The sequence below is a fragment of the Danio rerio genome, chromosome 16, assembly GCF_049306965.1.
Source record: "Danio rerio strain Tuebingen ecotype United States chromosome 16, GRCz12tu, whole genome shotgun sequence".
NCBI classification, from domain to species: Eukaryota; Metazoa; Chordata; class Actinopteri; order Cypriniformes; family Danionidae; genus Danio; species Danio rerio.
The window spans coordinates 8,582,133-8,597,298 of NC_133191.1; the positions used below are offsets into that span (position 1 = coordinate 8,582,133).

The 15,166-nt window shown below is 36.9% G+C and overlaps 1 protein-coding gene across 3 annotated transcripts in view; it reads right to left on the reverse strand.

Annotated features, from left to right (window-relative positions):
- Positions 1-9,397, reverse strand: part of gask1a (golgi associated kinase 1A) — a 63,352-nt gene extending 53,955 nt beyond the window's left edge. For 2 of the 3 annotated variants that reach the window (XM_003200134.7, XM_017351462.4), the window contains exon 1: positions 9,121-9,397. In XM_003200134.7, coding sequence (XP_003200182.2) covers positions 9,121-9,123 — 3 coding nt within the window. In that variant the 5' untranslated portion in view covers positions 9,124-9,397. Of the gene's footprint in view, positions 1-5,483; positions 5,556-9,120 lie in introns of those variants that run through there. The other variant, XM_073925818.1, reaches the window with a different exon arrangement.
- Between the last annotated feature and the right edge of the window lie 5,769 nt (positions 9,398-15,166).

Below are 15,166 nucleotides of genomic sequence, written 5' to 3' on the forward strand. Positions count from 1 at the left end.
GCGAACAACTGTTGTAGTCAGTTAGCTCACAAAATGAGACAAACCGTGAGGAGACGCATGAGTTTATAGTTTACAAAGTTAAAATGCAAAGAAATGAACAGTGATTTAGTGCCCTGCTACATTTATTATTCGTAATTTCATATACACATAACCACAATTTATATCATTATAAAGAAGTTTGTTCATGTAAACACTATAAATGAGGATTCTCCCTCAATCCCCGTATCCAGCAGACTCAGTGCAGCAGGTCTCCTGACCTGTCTATTTTAACCATTAGTCCTGCTGGTAATCTAGAGGATTTAGGCAAACACAGCAGCACAGTGATGTGTTTGAATGTGAGCGAACTCCTGATAAAAGACAGCGTCCGCCATTCTCTAATTCTCGTGCTGCTCTCCCGACAAAAATGGTATCAGCACACACACAGCTTTGCTGTATGATCGGCCCTGACAAGATCGCGGAGGAAAACATGCAACAAACCCCGTGGATCATGGAAACAAACGCATATGAGCCTTCATGAACGGCTAAAAACTGTGTGCTTGGGTCCGTGTCTCACAGCTCGGGCTTGACACTGGCAGGTCTGGCAGGTCTCATGAATAATTAAGCAGCCGGCTCTTCTCATAGGATAAGAAAACTCCGCTATGAATAATAATGAGAAACCGACGCGTCATCATTGCACTTGCAGTGTTGCGCTACGTCGCCGATTTTGATACCGCCCCAAAAATCATTTTAAACCCAGAAGCTGAAATTAGCTGACAAAAGCTCAAAATTATCCAGTTTTCCCCACAATTACAGCTGACAGGTGCTAACATTGTCTTAACTGATGCTCAACACACACACATCTGTTAATATATAAAAAAAAAGTTCTCCAGTGTGTCCTGAACCTTTAATGCTGACAGGAGACCAAATTGATGTCTTTTTAAAACTGATATGGATTAATGTGAAAGTAGTCTTTATTTAAAGGCTAACTGTAACCAGCACCATATATAAATACTATTAAAAATATATCATGCATATGTACCTCGGACAATTTTAGATCTGTTGGCTGGATAAACTGATTTAATTCAATAACTGGCTATAGATTACCTGCATGCAGTGCCTCCGGATATATTTAACTGCAAAAGTCATCATATTTCTTCGTTATTTAGATTTAATCTCTCCCCGTCACTTGCTTCAAAAGCTCAAGAAAATTGTGTGCAGGTGCTGTTACTCCACAGCAATTCGAGAAGCCATTATTACAATGTCACAACTTCCTCGAACAATCAATCCTAATTCCCCTGGTGACTATCTCACTCTGCCATGCTGGCGGACTGCTCACTGCTCATTGGCCGCTTCTGATAATCAGCCAAGCCAATAACATTGCAGACGTGGCTTTTAGATAATGTTGTGTGAGCCAGAGTCAGATCTCAGTTTTTGATTAAAAACATGTTCAAACGTTCTTTCAAACAGGCGTAGTGTTGAATATTAAAGGGACAGTTCAGCCAAAATGAAAATGCTGCCATCATTTACTCATCCTTCACTTATTCAAAACCTATTTACTTGGTTTCTTTTTCTCTATTAAACACTAAAGATATTTAGAAAAATGCCTTTTGTTATTTTGAAATATCCTCTTCAACTGTGAATTTCTAAAAACTGATTTTGTGTACTGTACATTTTTTCTCTGTTCCTGTCTATAGACCTTATTTAAGGTGGGTGTGGCCTCTGTGGATGTGGAAACTGAAAAAGAGCACCCCCCCCCCATATAAACATATCTGTGATTTCACTAATGCTGCATTCACACCAGACGTGGATGAAGCGACAGTTGCAAGTGATTTTCATGTTAAGTCAATGCAAAGACACGAATAGACATCCTGTGGCGCAATACGCACGAGTGACACGATTCACGCAAATGAAGCGAGTTCATGTTTTGCATATTTGACATGCTTAACCTCCTAATCGCTTCAGTAGGAAAAATCTGAACTTCAGCGGATGTTCATGCCTCGTTAACCAATCAGGAGCTTTCTCTAGTAGGGGCGTAATTATGACGTAGCGCTTGTTGTTGGTGTCCTAAGAGGAAGCACCGCTGAAAGCCTCCATTATCCAGGAACAGTTTCTGGAAGAGTTGATGAACTCACAGAGCTGGTTGCATTTCTGAAAGGATCTAGTGGATTCAGACAAGGCGCCAAACGAATATATACGCTGTTTTTAGCCTTTCTAAAGCACATAAACACAGCTATTCTCTCAATAAAATCCATGTTAGCCATTCAGCAATGAAGCTAGTCACCAGGCAGACAGAAGCCTTGCCCATGATGTGAATCTACATCTATTGTGAAGTAAATTTGATGCGCAAATGAAGCAGGTAAACTTAAAATGATCACGATCTATTTGCGTCCAAATTTCGTGGAATTTTTTTCACGCTTTCCACGTATGGGGTAAACACAACATAGGAGGCAATTTTCAGACCAGAATTTTTCACTAAGGTCACAAAACTAAATTCATGGAAATACTGCACTTTTCGCACCATTGACTTCCATTTATAGACATAATGAGGCCTTTTTGTAGGTGTGGATACTGAAAAAGAGCAACCCCCCACCCCCCGCCCCCCCCACCCCCCCTTTTTTTTTTTCACTAATGTCACAAAGCTGTAATCATGGACACACTGCACCATACATTACCTGCCAGCACTCCCATTTTTTCTGGGAGTCACCTGTATTTCAAACGCATCTCCCGCTACCCTCCCGTTTTGTTATTTCTCCCGGAAAATTCCCGTAATTTCAATTTTTTGTTCTTATTCATATATTTTTTTTGTATGCTCCTGACTAATTTGTATTCTTTTATTCGTATTGTTCTGCTTTCTGTTATTTGAGTATTAATAATAAAAAGTCACTCTGTGTCAAGCTCAAATATAGTTGCAGATTTTAGTTTTTTTATCAGATTTTGCATACAAATGTGCACTATCAACAAAACTGCAATATCATATTATGTTTATATTATATAGAAACAATTTGTCATTTATTTATTAGTTTAAGTACAAAAGGCCATGTGCTTTGTTGGCACAAAAAAGCTGTGCCCTACCTGTACATGTGTCTGCACTTCTGTTAACCAGCTGAAAGTGGTGATTGGTCCTGCTGTACTCTATAACGCAGATAAAAGGACTTCCACAAACACTTGTCCCTTAACTTTAAGGCTTGTTGCATTCGTATAGCTGTTCTAATATTAATAGATTGTTTTCTGCAATTTTTGTTTTATTGTAATCATTATCATTTGATTGTAGGAGAGAGTGGTTTTCTATATAGAAAGTATTGTGATTTTGTTTTACAGTTGTATCAAATTATGAACATCCTGTTATCTGATATTTGCCATCTTGGCTACAATTTGGATTCTGATTCTACTTTGAACACCTTAACTTGTAAAAAATATTGCATATACCTTTTATTTGCCAAATAAGAGGAAGTAGGGGACTAGTCAATCTCTCAAGTATGTATTTATTACTACGTAAGTCAATAGTTTCAGGTTTTCAGCTTTATTAAATGTATCTTGTTGTAAATTCAACACATAAAAAAACACATAAAGGTTTGGAACCATTATACCAACATTACTGACCCAAGTTTTGCTTGGCCCACATGCTGCAGTGAATTACGGTACATGACTGGACCAAATCTGGCTTCCAGAAAAGGGCCAAATATGGACCATATCTGGATCAAGTCACAGCCAAGTTAATAACTCATAACTGAGCCAGATATGTTGGTGTGTCATGATTGCACGGAAATTAATTCGCCCATTAAGCATTGCATTTTAGGCACACTATGGACCTACTATTTCTTAAAGCAACCTGATTGGTAAAATTTTTTTCTTTGCTCAAAAATTATTTTAATGTATTTTAAATGTGGGTCAAGATAGGTCAAACTTATGTTGCACACATATCAATTTTTAACATCTTGGCCAAATACTTCAGTTTACATCTGGCCTGAATCTTGTGTTCCACTTCCGCCAAACTCGGTCAATGTTTGGCCCACATGCTGTATACCAGTGCCGGATGAATGCCTGACATGCCAGCTTTATGCCAAATCTGGGCCAGAATTCTTTGCTATCTGGGTAGGGTGAGTAAACAGGGATTACATCGACATTTTTGCGTGAGCTATCCTTTTAAGGGAGGAAAAGAGCTTGGATTGGATTTAGTTTTCTTAATTTTTCTTACAATAAGGAATTAAGTTAATTAAGTTATTTTGGTCATGACTGTTCCTAAAAAGACTCTCCTCTCTAAAAATAAATTTAATTCATGCATCCCTCTGGTGTAAATGCTCCTTTTATTTTTCTGTTCCGGCTAATCCCTGGAGGTCATTGCATGCTAGTTGCTGGCATCCATTTTCTTTTATAGTAATTATTTTTTCTACTATGTAATTCGAAGGGTGCCAGTAAGCAACATTCTTCAAAATATATATATTTTTGAGTGTGTTTAATAGAAGAAAGAAACTCATAAATGTTTAAAACCACATGAGGGATTAGGTGAACTATCCCCTTAAAGTTATAGTATGAGTTTTGACTATTGTGAGGTTGAAAATGCTATTGGTCTTTAAAACCACATTACTTCAGGAATTATTCTTGATCACAGTGAAAATGGATTTGGAGCTTATTATTTTCTGGGAAACTGTCATGCATTCAAAATGCTCTGATTAGACAGAAGTAGAATTTTGGCTGTTGCTTCTTCTCCTGAAGGAAAATTTAAACCGCTACTGATGTTACATAAAGGAAAGAAATAAGTCAGATGTATTTAACCATTCCTTGGGAATCTGGAACAGCAATGCTTAAAGTTATCAGAAGAAAATACCGCTCTCTCAGGAGTGACAATAAGTCAGCCAAGCAGTAACTGGCAAACTGGTTCCCCGGACCAGATGGCACAGATATTTTCAAACATGGTCCCCTTTTGACTAGTCATTTCAAGATGTTCAGCAACGAGTCCCATTTAACAGATGTTACAGCATAAGTTCTGAATTAAACTCAATGTTTCATCCTCACCTGTAAATGCTTAAGTCCAGTATTTGGTTTTGTGTGCTGCGATTTCATTCCATCCCAAGCTCATTCTGATAATGTACTGCCATATAAATTTTTGGAGAGCCCCAAATACATCTCAGGGCCTACTGTCCGTTTTCTTTACAGTTTTGGTTTTCCTGAAACCACCAGAGGCTGCTGCTTGTGCATTTTGAGATATCAAATTTCTCTCAGAAGTGTTTTTCCCATGTAAACCCACCAGAGGCTACTGTTGACTGTCCGACTCACTGACTGACTCACTGACCGATCCACTGACCCACTCTCCTCCTTCCCTAAACCCAAACAATAATGTTTTCAAAAGCACCAACTGCCCCGAACACCTAAACCCAACCGACAGTATCACCAAAACAAACCCAGAAAAAGAAAAGCCCCCTGCTTTTTACCACATTTTCAGATTTTACCACATTCTCACCCTGTTCTTGTTTATTTTATTTTTTTGCCTTCTGTTTTTGTCTTACCTGCTTTTTGGAACCATTCTTTGTCGGACTTGAACCCTGTCATTGCAGTCAACTCCTTTCTGCGTCTCAAGTCTGCCAACATACATGGCAAGTTATTGGACAAACTGGTAGCAACGGGAAAGCCATCCACACGGAGCGGTCAGCTTGTAAGCGCAAAAAGAAATGGCGTCATACCACCTTGTAGCGTTCCTTTTAAAGACGAAATGCAGCCATATGTACTTCACGTTATATAATTCGTGATCTCCAAAAAATATTTGCCAGAAGAAAATCTCTTTGATCAGTCTTCTACTTTTCTCTTCTTTCAAAATACCTGATAATCTTATTAGAATACTTCCAGATGGACTCCAGAGAAAATTCCAGATTTTACATCAACATCTGGATGACAGTGCAGGCAGGCATGAAAGTTTGTCTTACATAGATGGACTCTTTACTTTTTCTGTATATTAAAATTGGTTAACACTTTATATCAGTTATATTCACTTTGAATTTCTTTTAGCTTTGCAACTTCATGCCAGCTAGCAATCGTTAGAATATAGTTCACCCAAAAATGACAATTTACTTACGCTTGATTTCTTCCAAACCATAAGTTTGAGTTTTTGCGCATCAAAATAGATGCAGATTCGCATCATGGGCATCATTCTCCTACAAGACAAAGCTCCTGATTGGTGAACGCAATGTCGAATATTCGCTGAAGTTCAGATTTTGAGCGTTTTGTGCAATACATGCGTCAATCACACAAAACGCTCAACCCGTGCTGCTTCATTTGTGTGAATCGCGTCATTCGCGCTGCCTCATTCGCGCATATCACACTGCAGTGTCTATATAGTGTATATGCACACTGTGAATGTCTATTCACATCTTTGCATTGACTTAACATGTTAATCACTTGCATTTGATGCTTCATCCGTGTCTGGTGTGAATGCAGCATCAGGCTGCGTTCAAACCAGATGCAGAACGCGCGTACAACATTAGACATTAACTTCGCGCGCACATTAATTATGTATTACGTACACATGACATACATATCTTGTGTGCACGTTATAGACCTACAAGAGACAGGTGAAAACAAGCAGGATAACTAGATCTAAATAAGAGGGCGGGGCAACTGAAAACAAGCAGGAAAGACAAGAGGAGCACATGGCCAACACAAATTAAGCCAACACACTCAAGCACAGGACAAACAGGGAAACATTAAACACTGACAGAACAGACAAGACTGTCAGGTCATGGACCATGACAGAAATACCACAACTTTAAGATTTCATTAATATCTGTAAGTTTAAAATGCGAGTAGGTCATCCTAAAAAAGTGTAGCAGAAAAGATTTTTTCAATAATGCAAGATGCAGCCGAGCGTTGTACAACAGAGCCTAATGTTTTTCAGCATTGAGAATTCTTTGAATCATTCATCCCAGCTCTAGTCTTTGTTAAATCACTGACTCAGCACTCTCAAAGTTCACTATGTTCTGCCTGTGAGGGTTTGCAAGCATTTACCGAGCATTGTATTGCAATTATTTGCAGATGAGGCAATGAAAAATATATGTGGTGGTCTTTATCTGGTGATCATCGGACCGCTGAGAAACATCTAATCTTTAATAAGGGGGAAATTATTTACATTTGACCTTGATATGGTTCACTACTTCAGCCACTCAAGCATTTAGTACTTAGTGAGGACTTTTTGATCATAAAACATTCCCAAGCACTTAAATACAGGGATTCCCAAATGCCTTATTCAGCTGGATACCTTTGACTTAACATTTTCTTTAAGTATCACATGAGATTTTAGCTTAATTCAGTTTGCATCTTCATGTTCATGGTTATCTGTGGTCACATGACATGCAGGTAAATAAAGAAAATATTGTTCAAACACTTTTCTATATACACACTAATACTATATAATCTGGAAATTTACTTTTTCAATTAAAAAAATACCCGTATTAGCTGCTAATAAATTTTTTGTAAAGCTAGATCTAGGAGGGTCACACTTTAGTTTAAGTGACAACTCACACCATTTATTACTGGTATATTAACCTGCCCAATATTAAGATGTTAACTGTTTATTAAAATTTTTAAAGTATAATCTTATTTTACATCCCTAATCCTACCCAATACCTAAACTCAGCTACTACCTAGTTATTAATAAGCAGCTAATCAAAATCAGACGAAGTGTCAGGCGTGAGGGATTTACTCGTTAAGTCAAAGCAAAGACGCAAATAGACATCCTTCGGTGCGGTACGCACAAATGAGGAGGCGTGAATGGCACGATTCGCGTGAATGAAGTGGCGCCAGGCGCTTGTTGCGCAAATTGCTTGAGTTGGAAAATCAGAATTTCAGCGGACATTCGCGCCAAGTTAACCAATCAGAAGATTTCTCTTGTAGGGGAGTGTTTTTGACGTAGAACCTGTTGTTGGTGTCCAAGGGGGAAATACTCCAGCCAACACCAGACAACAGTTGATCAACCTGGGCTTGACTCAGTCGGAAGCACCACTGAAAGCCTCCATCATCCAGGTTGAATTTCTGGAGGAGTTTATGAGCTGGTGCACCTCTGAAAGGATCTAGTGGACTCAGACATGGCTCCAAATAAATAGACGCTGTTTTTCAGCCTTCATAAAGCACATAAACACAGTTATTCTCTCAAGTCCATGTTAGCCATTTAGCAACAAAGCTACAGTCATCGGGCAGATAGAGCCCCTGCCCGTGACACGAATCCGCGTCTATTGTTCAGTGCATTGGACTTGCGATCAAAACAAATAAACTCAAAATGTTCAGGCTTTTATTTACGTACGAATATCGAGATTTATCCTCGCATTCAGTGTTTGGTGAGAACAAAGCATAATGCTGCATTCACACCAGATGCAATAGAAGCGTCAAGCGAGAGTGATTTACATGTTAAGTCAATGCAAAGACGTGAATAGACATCCTGCTGCGCGATACGTGCAAATGAGGCGACGTGAATGATGCAGCATGATTTGAACGTTTTGCACTTGGAGTGATTGATGCGCGAATCGCTCGAGTTGGAAAATCTGAACTACAGCGGTCATTCGTGCCACGGCAACCAATCAGGAGCTTTCTCATGTAGGGATGTGTTTATGACATAGCGCCTGTTGTTGGTGTGTGTAGACAGTCGAAAAAATATAGCTTGAGGAGGTTTATAATATTGACCTTAATATGGTTTTAAAATATTCAAACTGCTTTCATTCTAGCTGAAATAAAACAAATAAGACTTTCTGCAGAAAAAAAATAATATATAAATTACTATGAAAATATTCTATACCGTTAAACAAAATTTGGTAAGTTTCAAAAAAATTTTTTTTATTATTTTGTGAGTGTGCGTGCTTTTTGCAAAGAGCTCTGGACAACTTTCTTTTCATCATTCACTGAACTAACATTTTCACTTATACAAACTCACACATACACTTATACATTCATCTGTGTCATGTTATGCACTTAACCATGCACTTTGATTCAAACAGCAACACACTTATATCCAAGTTTGCATAGAGAGTTTTGAAATAATAGCCCATCTTAACCAATATTTATTCATACATTCAGCATGTGATAACTCCCCATTGAACATGACCTGTGCACCGTAAATAAGCAAAGCAGTCAATGTGCAAAAAGCTCAAAATGAACACTTACCATTGCAAACACTAGTGTCAACGTGCAGCTTCTGCTCGAATCGCAGCATCAGTGCCACATCATCTTCATTCCTGCACTCCTCATCCATGTAAACAGGCTATTATTCCACCACTTCAGCCTTCTTGAAGTTGCTCTCATCTTAACTGGATTAGTGTACACGTGAGATGCATCCAAAGTCATTGTTTAGCAACTTTCCATTGGCTTATTCTTCAGTTTCCAATGCAAAGTCTGCAACGTCTCAGAACAAAGCTCTGATCTCCAGCAACACGTTGGACTTGAGAAGGAAAGCGGAGTGGAGGTTTGGAGAGGAATGTGCTGTGTAACATGAGAAGAGACCTAAAAAAAAAAAAAATACTGAGATTTATTGTCCTGGGCGGCAGGCGCTGAGGAGTTTACGCCGTGTTTCTGGTGCACGAACGTTTTATGTGATCTTTATTACATACAAACCAATGTAGATGCTAACTAAAATATTAACCTAAAATCTCATGTGATACTTAAAGAAAATGTTAAGTCAAAGGTATCCAGCTGAATAAAGCATTTGGGAATCCCTGTATTAAAGGGCTTGGTAATGTTTTATGATCAAAAAGTCCTCACTAAGTACTAAATGCTTGAGTGGCTGAAGTAGTGAACCATATCAAGGTTAAATGTAAATAATTTCCCCCTCAATAAAGATTAGATGTTTCTCAGCGGTCCGATGATCACCAGATAAAGACCACCACATATATTTTTCATTGCCTCATCTGCAAATAATTGCAATACAATGCTCGGTAAATGCTTGCAAACCCTCACAGGCAGAACATAGTGAACTTTGAGAGTGCTGAGTCAGTGATTTAACAAAGACTAGAGCTGGGATGAATGATTCAAAGAATTCTCAATGCTGAAAAACATTAGGCTCTGTTGTACAACGCTCGGCTGCGACTTGCATTATTAAAAGAGTCTTTTCTGCTACACTTTTTAGGATGACCTTCTCACATTTTAAACGTGCAGATATTGATAACATTTTAAAGTTGTGACAAGGCCGTAGAATTGCTATTGATATTGGCGGAAACCTAGTTTGACATCAACCACCCCCACCAAATGGAAAATTTAAATGTAACTTTAGATTTAAAATGTAAAGTTAAAGGAATGTCTGACCTTTAGACCATTAGAAAGGTAATTTAATAAAGACTTCCGGTAACACTTTAGAATAACTATCCATTATAACTAGTTAGACCATTAATAACTGTTAGTTAATAAGTTATAAATGACTTGTTAAATAAAAGTTAATAGTTTGTTAATAACTTATAACTGTGCCTTATAGATAATTATAGATAACAAGCTGTTAGTTAACAAGTTATAAATGACTTGTTAACTGTATTTTTATCATTTATAATGCTACTTAATAAATTAGTAATAGATCATGAACAAGCTGTTAGTAAACTACTTACTAAGGATTTGTTAAGTATCAGTTAATAGTTTATAAATGTTATTGGGACGTTATTCGTTGCAACTATTTTGCATTTATTAACTGTTAGTAAATTAGGAATAGTTGCAACTTTAGAATAACGTCCCAATAACATACGCAAGCTAATAACTAACATTTAACTAATACTGGATATTAACGCACAAAACACAGATCAGTTGTTCATAGTTTGTTAACCATCTAGTAATACCAGTGGAACTATGTAGAACAGCAAATGGACGGAACAAGTTTAAGCTACAAAAATTCGATGTGATGTTTAAAAAATATTTTTTTTTACCTTAACCTTGTTCCACTCATAAGCATTTCACATATGAAATGTTGAACGTTGTGTTCAGGGCTTGACATTTACTTTTTGATCACCAGCCTGTTTTTGTTTGTTGTTAGGGAAATATATTTGATATGCATTAATATGACTTTGACATATTCAAATTACTTGATTTACATTTTGTGGGATGTCCTCCTCATGCCTCCTCATTCATTTCACTTTTTGTGTATGTTGTGTTTGAGCTTGCTCAGTGAGGATGAGCACATGGGTCATGGATTCATAGTGTTGTATTACAATCTGAAGCTTTTGAAAGCAGCAGGTGTGTGAATGCATGAACATAACTTTTTGTCTATTCTATTTAAAAGAGAACCGATCACACCAGCTGAGTTTGCAGGCACAGTTGTTTCAAGCAAGGAAACGGGAGCGTGCATGTGCTTTCAACAGTTTCGCACATCACATTAGCTGTTGGTGCGAGTGATTATCCTCTCATCCTCATTCAGTATTTTCTGTAGGTTATCTATTGGCCATCTATAAGGCACAGTACTAAATAATTAACGAACTATTAACTTTTATTGAACAAGTCATTTATAACCTCTTAACTAACAGTTTATTAATGGTCTATTAACTAGATATAACGGATAGTTATTCTAAAGTGTTACCCGACTTCCATTAACTTAGGGCTTATTTGTGCATAATCACTTACCACCGCATCTGAACACATTTTTACAAGTAAAATATTGCCTTTTATGCACTTTAAAAAAAAAAAACGTAATAAATAAATCAATCAAATACAATTAGTAATAAAAACAACATTAAATCAAGCAAAAGTGGTGCAAAAGTAAATTTACATGATTTTACTTTGAGGAAGGAATGCAGACTTCTGGAAATGGGGAGGCGTATGACACAATAACCATTTTATTTAGATTGTTGTTTTTTCATAATTGCCGTTAATTGCCGTTACATTTTTTTTTATTAATTGCACATCCACGGTTACTATTATGGTCAACCCAGGCTCATTCTGAAAACATAGTCCCGTGGACGTTTCTGGAGACCGTGAAATACATCTCGGGAGGTATGTATTTAAGCAGTTTTTGTTTTCGAGAATCCGCGGGAGGCCACTGTGTGAGGTGTTTCAGATCTCGAACGTCTCTCTCGCAAGCGCTGTTCGCGTCTGCGCTGTTCTTGCGTAAACCCACAAGAGGCCGCTGTCGAACGATCATCCGTCCGACTAGTTGAATTATTGACTGAGCAGACCCACCCTTCTCCTCCTTTCCTAAACTCAAGCAGTTTTACCGATTGACCCGGCCCCTGCTTACTTCCCTAAACTCAACCAACAATTTACAAAAGAAAGCCGTCCAGAAAAACGAAAAGCCGTCTTCTGAATTTTACTACGTTTTCGAAATTCACCACATTCTCAGCCTGTTATGAACTTGTTCACTTTATTTTTTGGATTCTATTTTTGTCTTTCCTGATTTCTGGAACCGCTCTTCCCCAGACTCGGACCCGGTCGTCGTCATGGTCAGCTCCTATCTGCGTCTCTAGTCCGCAGACGGACACAACGAGCTAACCGGACAAACTGGTTGCGGCAGGAAAGCCCTACACACGGAGGTAAGCAGTCAGCCAGCAAGCGCAGAAGGGAATAGCGTCACACTGCCCCATTGCATTCGCTAAAAAAATGAAATGCAGCCATAGTTACCTCCGGCTACAGAATTCTAAGTCTCCAGAAATGTCCACGGGACTGTGTTTTCAGAATGAGCCTGGGTTGATTATGGTGGACTTGCAGCGAACTTGACTTCAAGTGACTGACACTTTTCTTGCATATGCAGCTGCTTATATTCATGTCTCACCTAAGTCTTGCACAGTAAGCCTGACTGGAAAATTTCCACAAAGCATTATTTTATTTTGGAGGTGATTCAATTATTTGTGGGGACATTTTAATAATCTGTGGATATTGGTGGGGACATGTCCTCTTTATCAATGCTTATTCTACACCCTTGAGTTGTGATATTTCTGAAAAGTTATTTAAGATTGAAGTAAATTTGACTAATACTTGGATAAGGTTGTAACTATAAGCATTTTTATGAGTTGTTTTTATATGAACAAGATTATCATTCTGAAGACAATTAAGTTTTTAATAGTACAACAGTTTAGTTATGCATAAAAAATGTTGTTTGTTCAAAATATATTTTTAAAATGAGCCAAAACAACTCTTCTCAAGGTCGTTCATTCTTTCATTTTCTTTTTGGCTTAGTCCCTTTAATAATCTGAAGTTGCCACATGCAGCGAAAATAACCACGTACTGATCCAGCACATGTTTTACGCAGTGGATGCCCTTCCAGCTGCAACCCATCTCTGGGACACATCCATACACACTCATTCACACTCATATGGACAATTTTAGCCAACCCAATTCACCTGTACCAAATGTTTTTGGACTGTAAAGGAAACCGGAGCACGATGAGCAAACCCATGTGAACTCAGGGAGAATATGCAAACTCTACACAGAAATGCCAACTGACCCAGCCAGGGCTCGAACCAGCGACCTTCTTGCTTTGAGACGACAGCACTACCTACTGTGCCACTGCGTCACCCTCTTCTTGAGTTCTTTGACTAAATTGTTTAATGGTAAATTAATCAAAATTTGTAAAAACTTAAACTTAATTCCTGTATGTTGGTCCAACACAAATCGATTATGTAAAACCCAGCATTTTTCTTACATTGTAGTTAATGTTGCTACATTATTTCTGTGGCAAACTAGTGTCCACCATCAGTGAAAAGAAAAAAAAAAGAGGAACAAAATGAAGAAATGTTCAGACTTTTGTCGAAAAATCAAAAATAAGGTACCTACAGTAATTTTAGTTACAATAGGAAATTAAAGGAATAATTATTAGGCTATTTCATTGGATTTTTTTTTCTAAGAGAATTATTTAGACATGGGAAATCATACAGACCTTATTTAACATTTTGTTTCTTGCTCCTCAAATTCATGTCTTCTAATGATTTGTCATCCACTTAGGAACATGTTTAAGGATTATACTGTCCTCTTCTGGTAGAACGGTGATTTACAGAAGGAAATATTTGCACACCCGACTGCACATAAACCATGTTGTCACAAAAACAAAGGATGACTTCTAAGGAATTTGGTCAACTTAAAAAGTAAAGTAAGTAAAAAGCCCCTTTGTTATAGAACGACCAAATAAATACTAAGAAAGCAAAATAAGTGAGAGAGAGAATAAAATCCTTGTGAAATGTGTGCAGGTTCTAAAAGCCAAAAAAGTCTAAACAATGAACATTAACATAAGCTATGTTTTTGACTAAAGATGAAAATAATTAGTAAATAATTATATATGGAAACATGGGGTTAGATTAACTGTGCATATATGTGGGTAGTTGACAAATAGCAGTAAAAATAGCCTGTTTGTAAGATTTTGTAATATTCATGAAGTTGAATTCTCATGTTTTAGAAAAGGAACCATATACTGCTAATAATTTACAGATAGTGTGAGGGCAATTTATCTTCATTGTTGGACAACTTCATACAGTATATATTTATTTAATAAGAACTTATGGGAAAAAAAAGAATATATATATATATATATATATATATATATATATATATATATATATATATATATATATATATATATATATATATAGCAGCAAACTTAATTTTATAGTAGTTCCAAAAACATTCGGAGACTTTTTTTTTTTTTTGCACATCATGGGCTTTACAAGGGCTTTAGTCACATGATCTTGGTCCTTTTCTGTGGAATTCTGTGGAATTGCCCAAATTAGCACTTAGTGTCACACCAGAGGACATCAAGTTCTATATTTCTAGAAACAAATGAATGAATAAAATGATTGCATTTACTAAAATAAAATTGTAAAAATGTATTTCCTAATAATTGGAAATGTATAAACAACTCAATAACATAAGGGAATCTTTTACAGTGATGGAAGACATGAAATATTTAACCTTTTACTGCATTTTAAATGACAAAAATACTAAAACAAATTGTCATTTTTTCATGCAACGTCATGCCAACAACCCATGAACAATACATATGTAACCCTTAACAACAAAAACACTCGTAAGTATAATTTTTATAAAAATATTTACAAAAAACTATTGAAAAATCTGGAATCTGTGTTCAACAAAAATCTAAATATTGCGAAAATTAATCTTACAAACTTCCAACTTATGTTCTTAGCAATACATATTACTAATCAAAAATTGATTTTTGATATACAGTTGAAGTCAGAAATATTAATCCAGACATTTTTTATTCATTTTATTTTTAAATATTTCTCAAATTTTG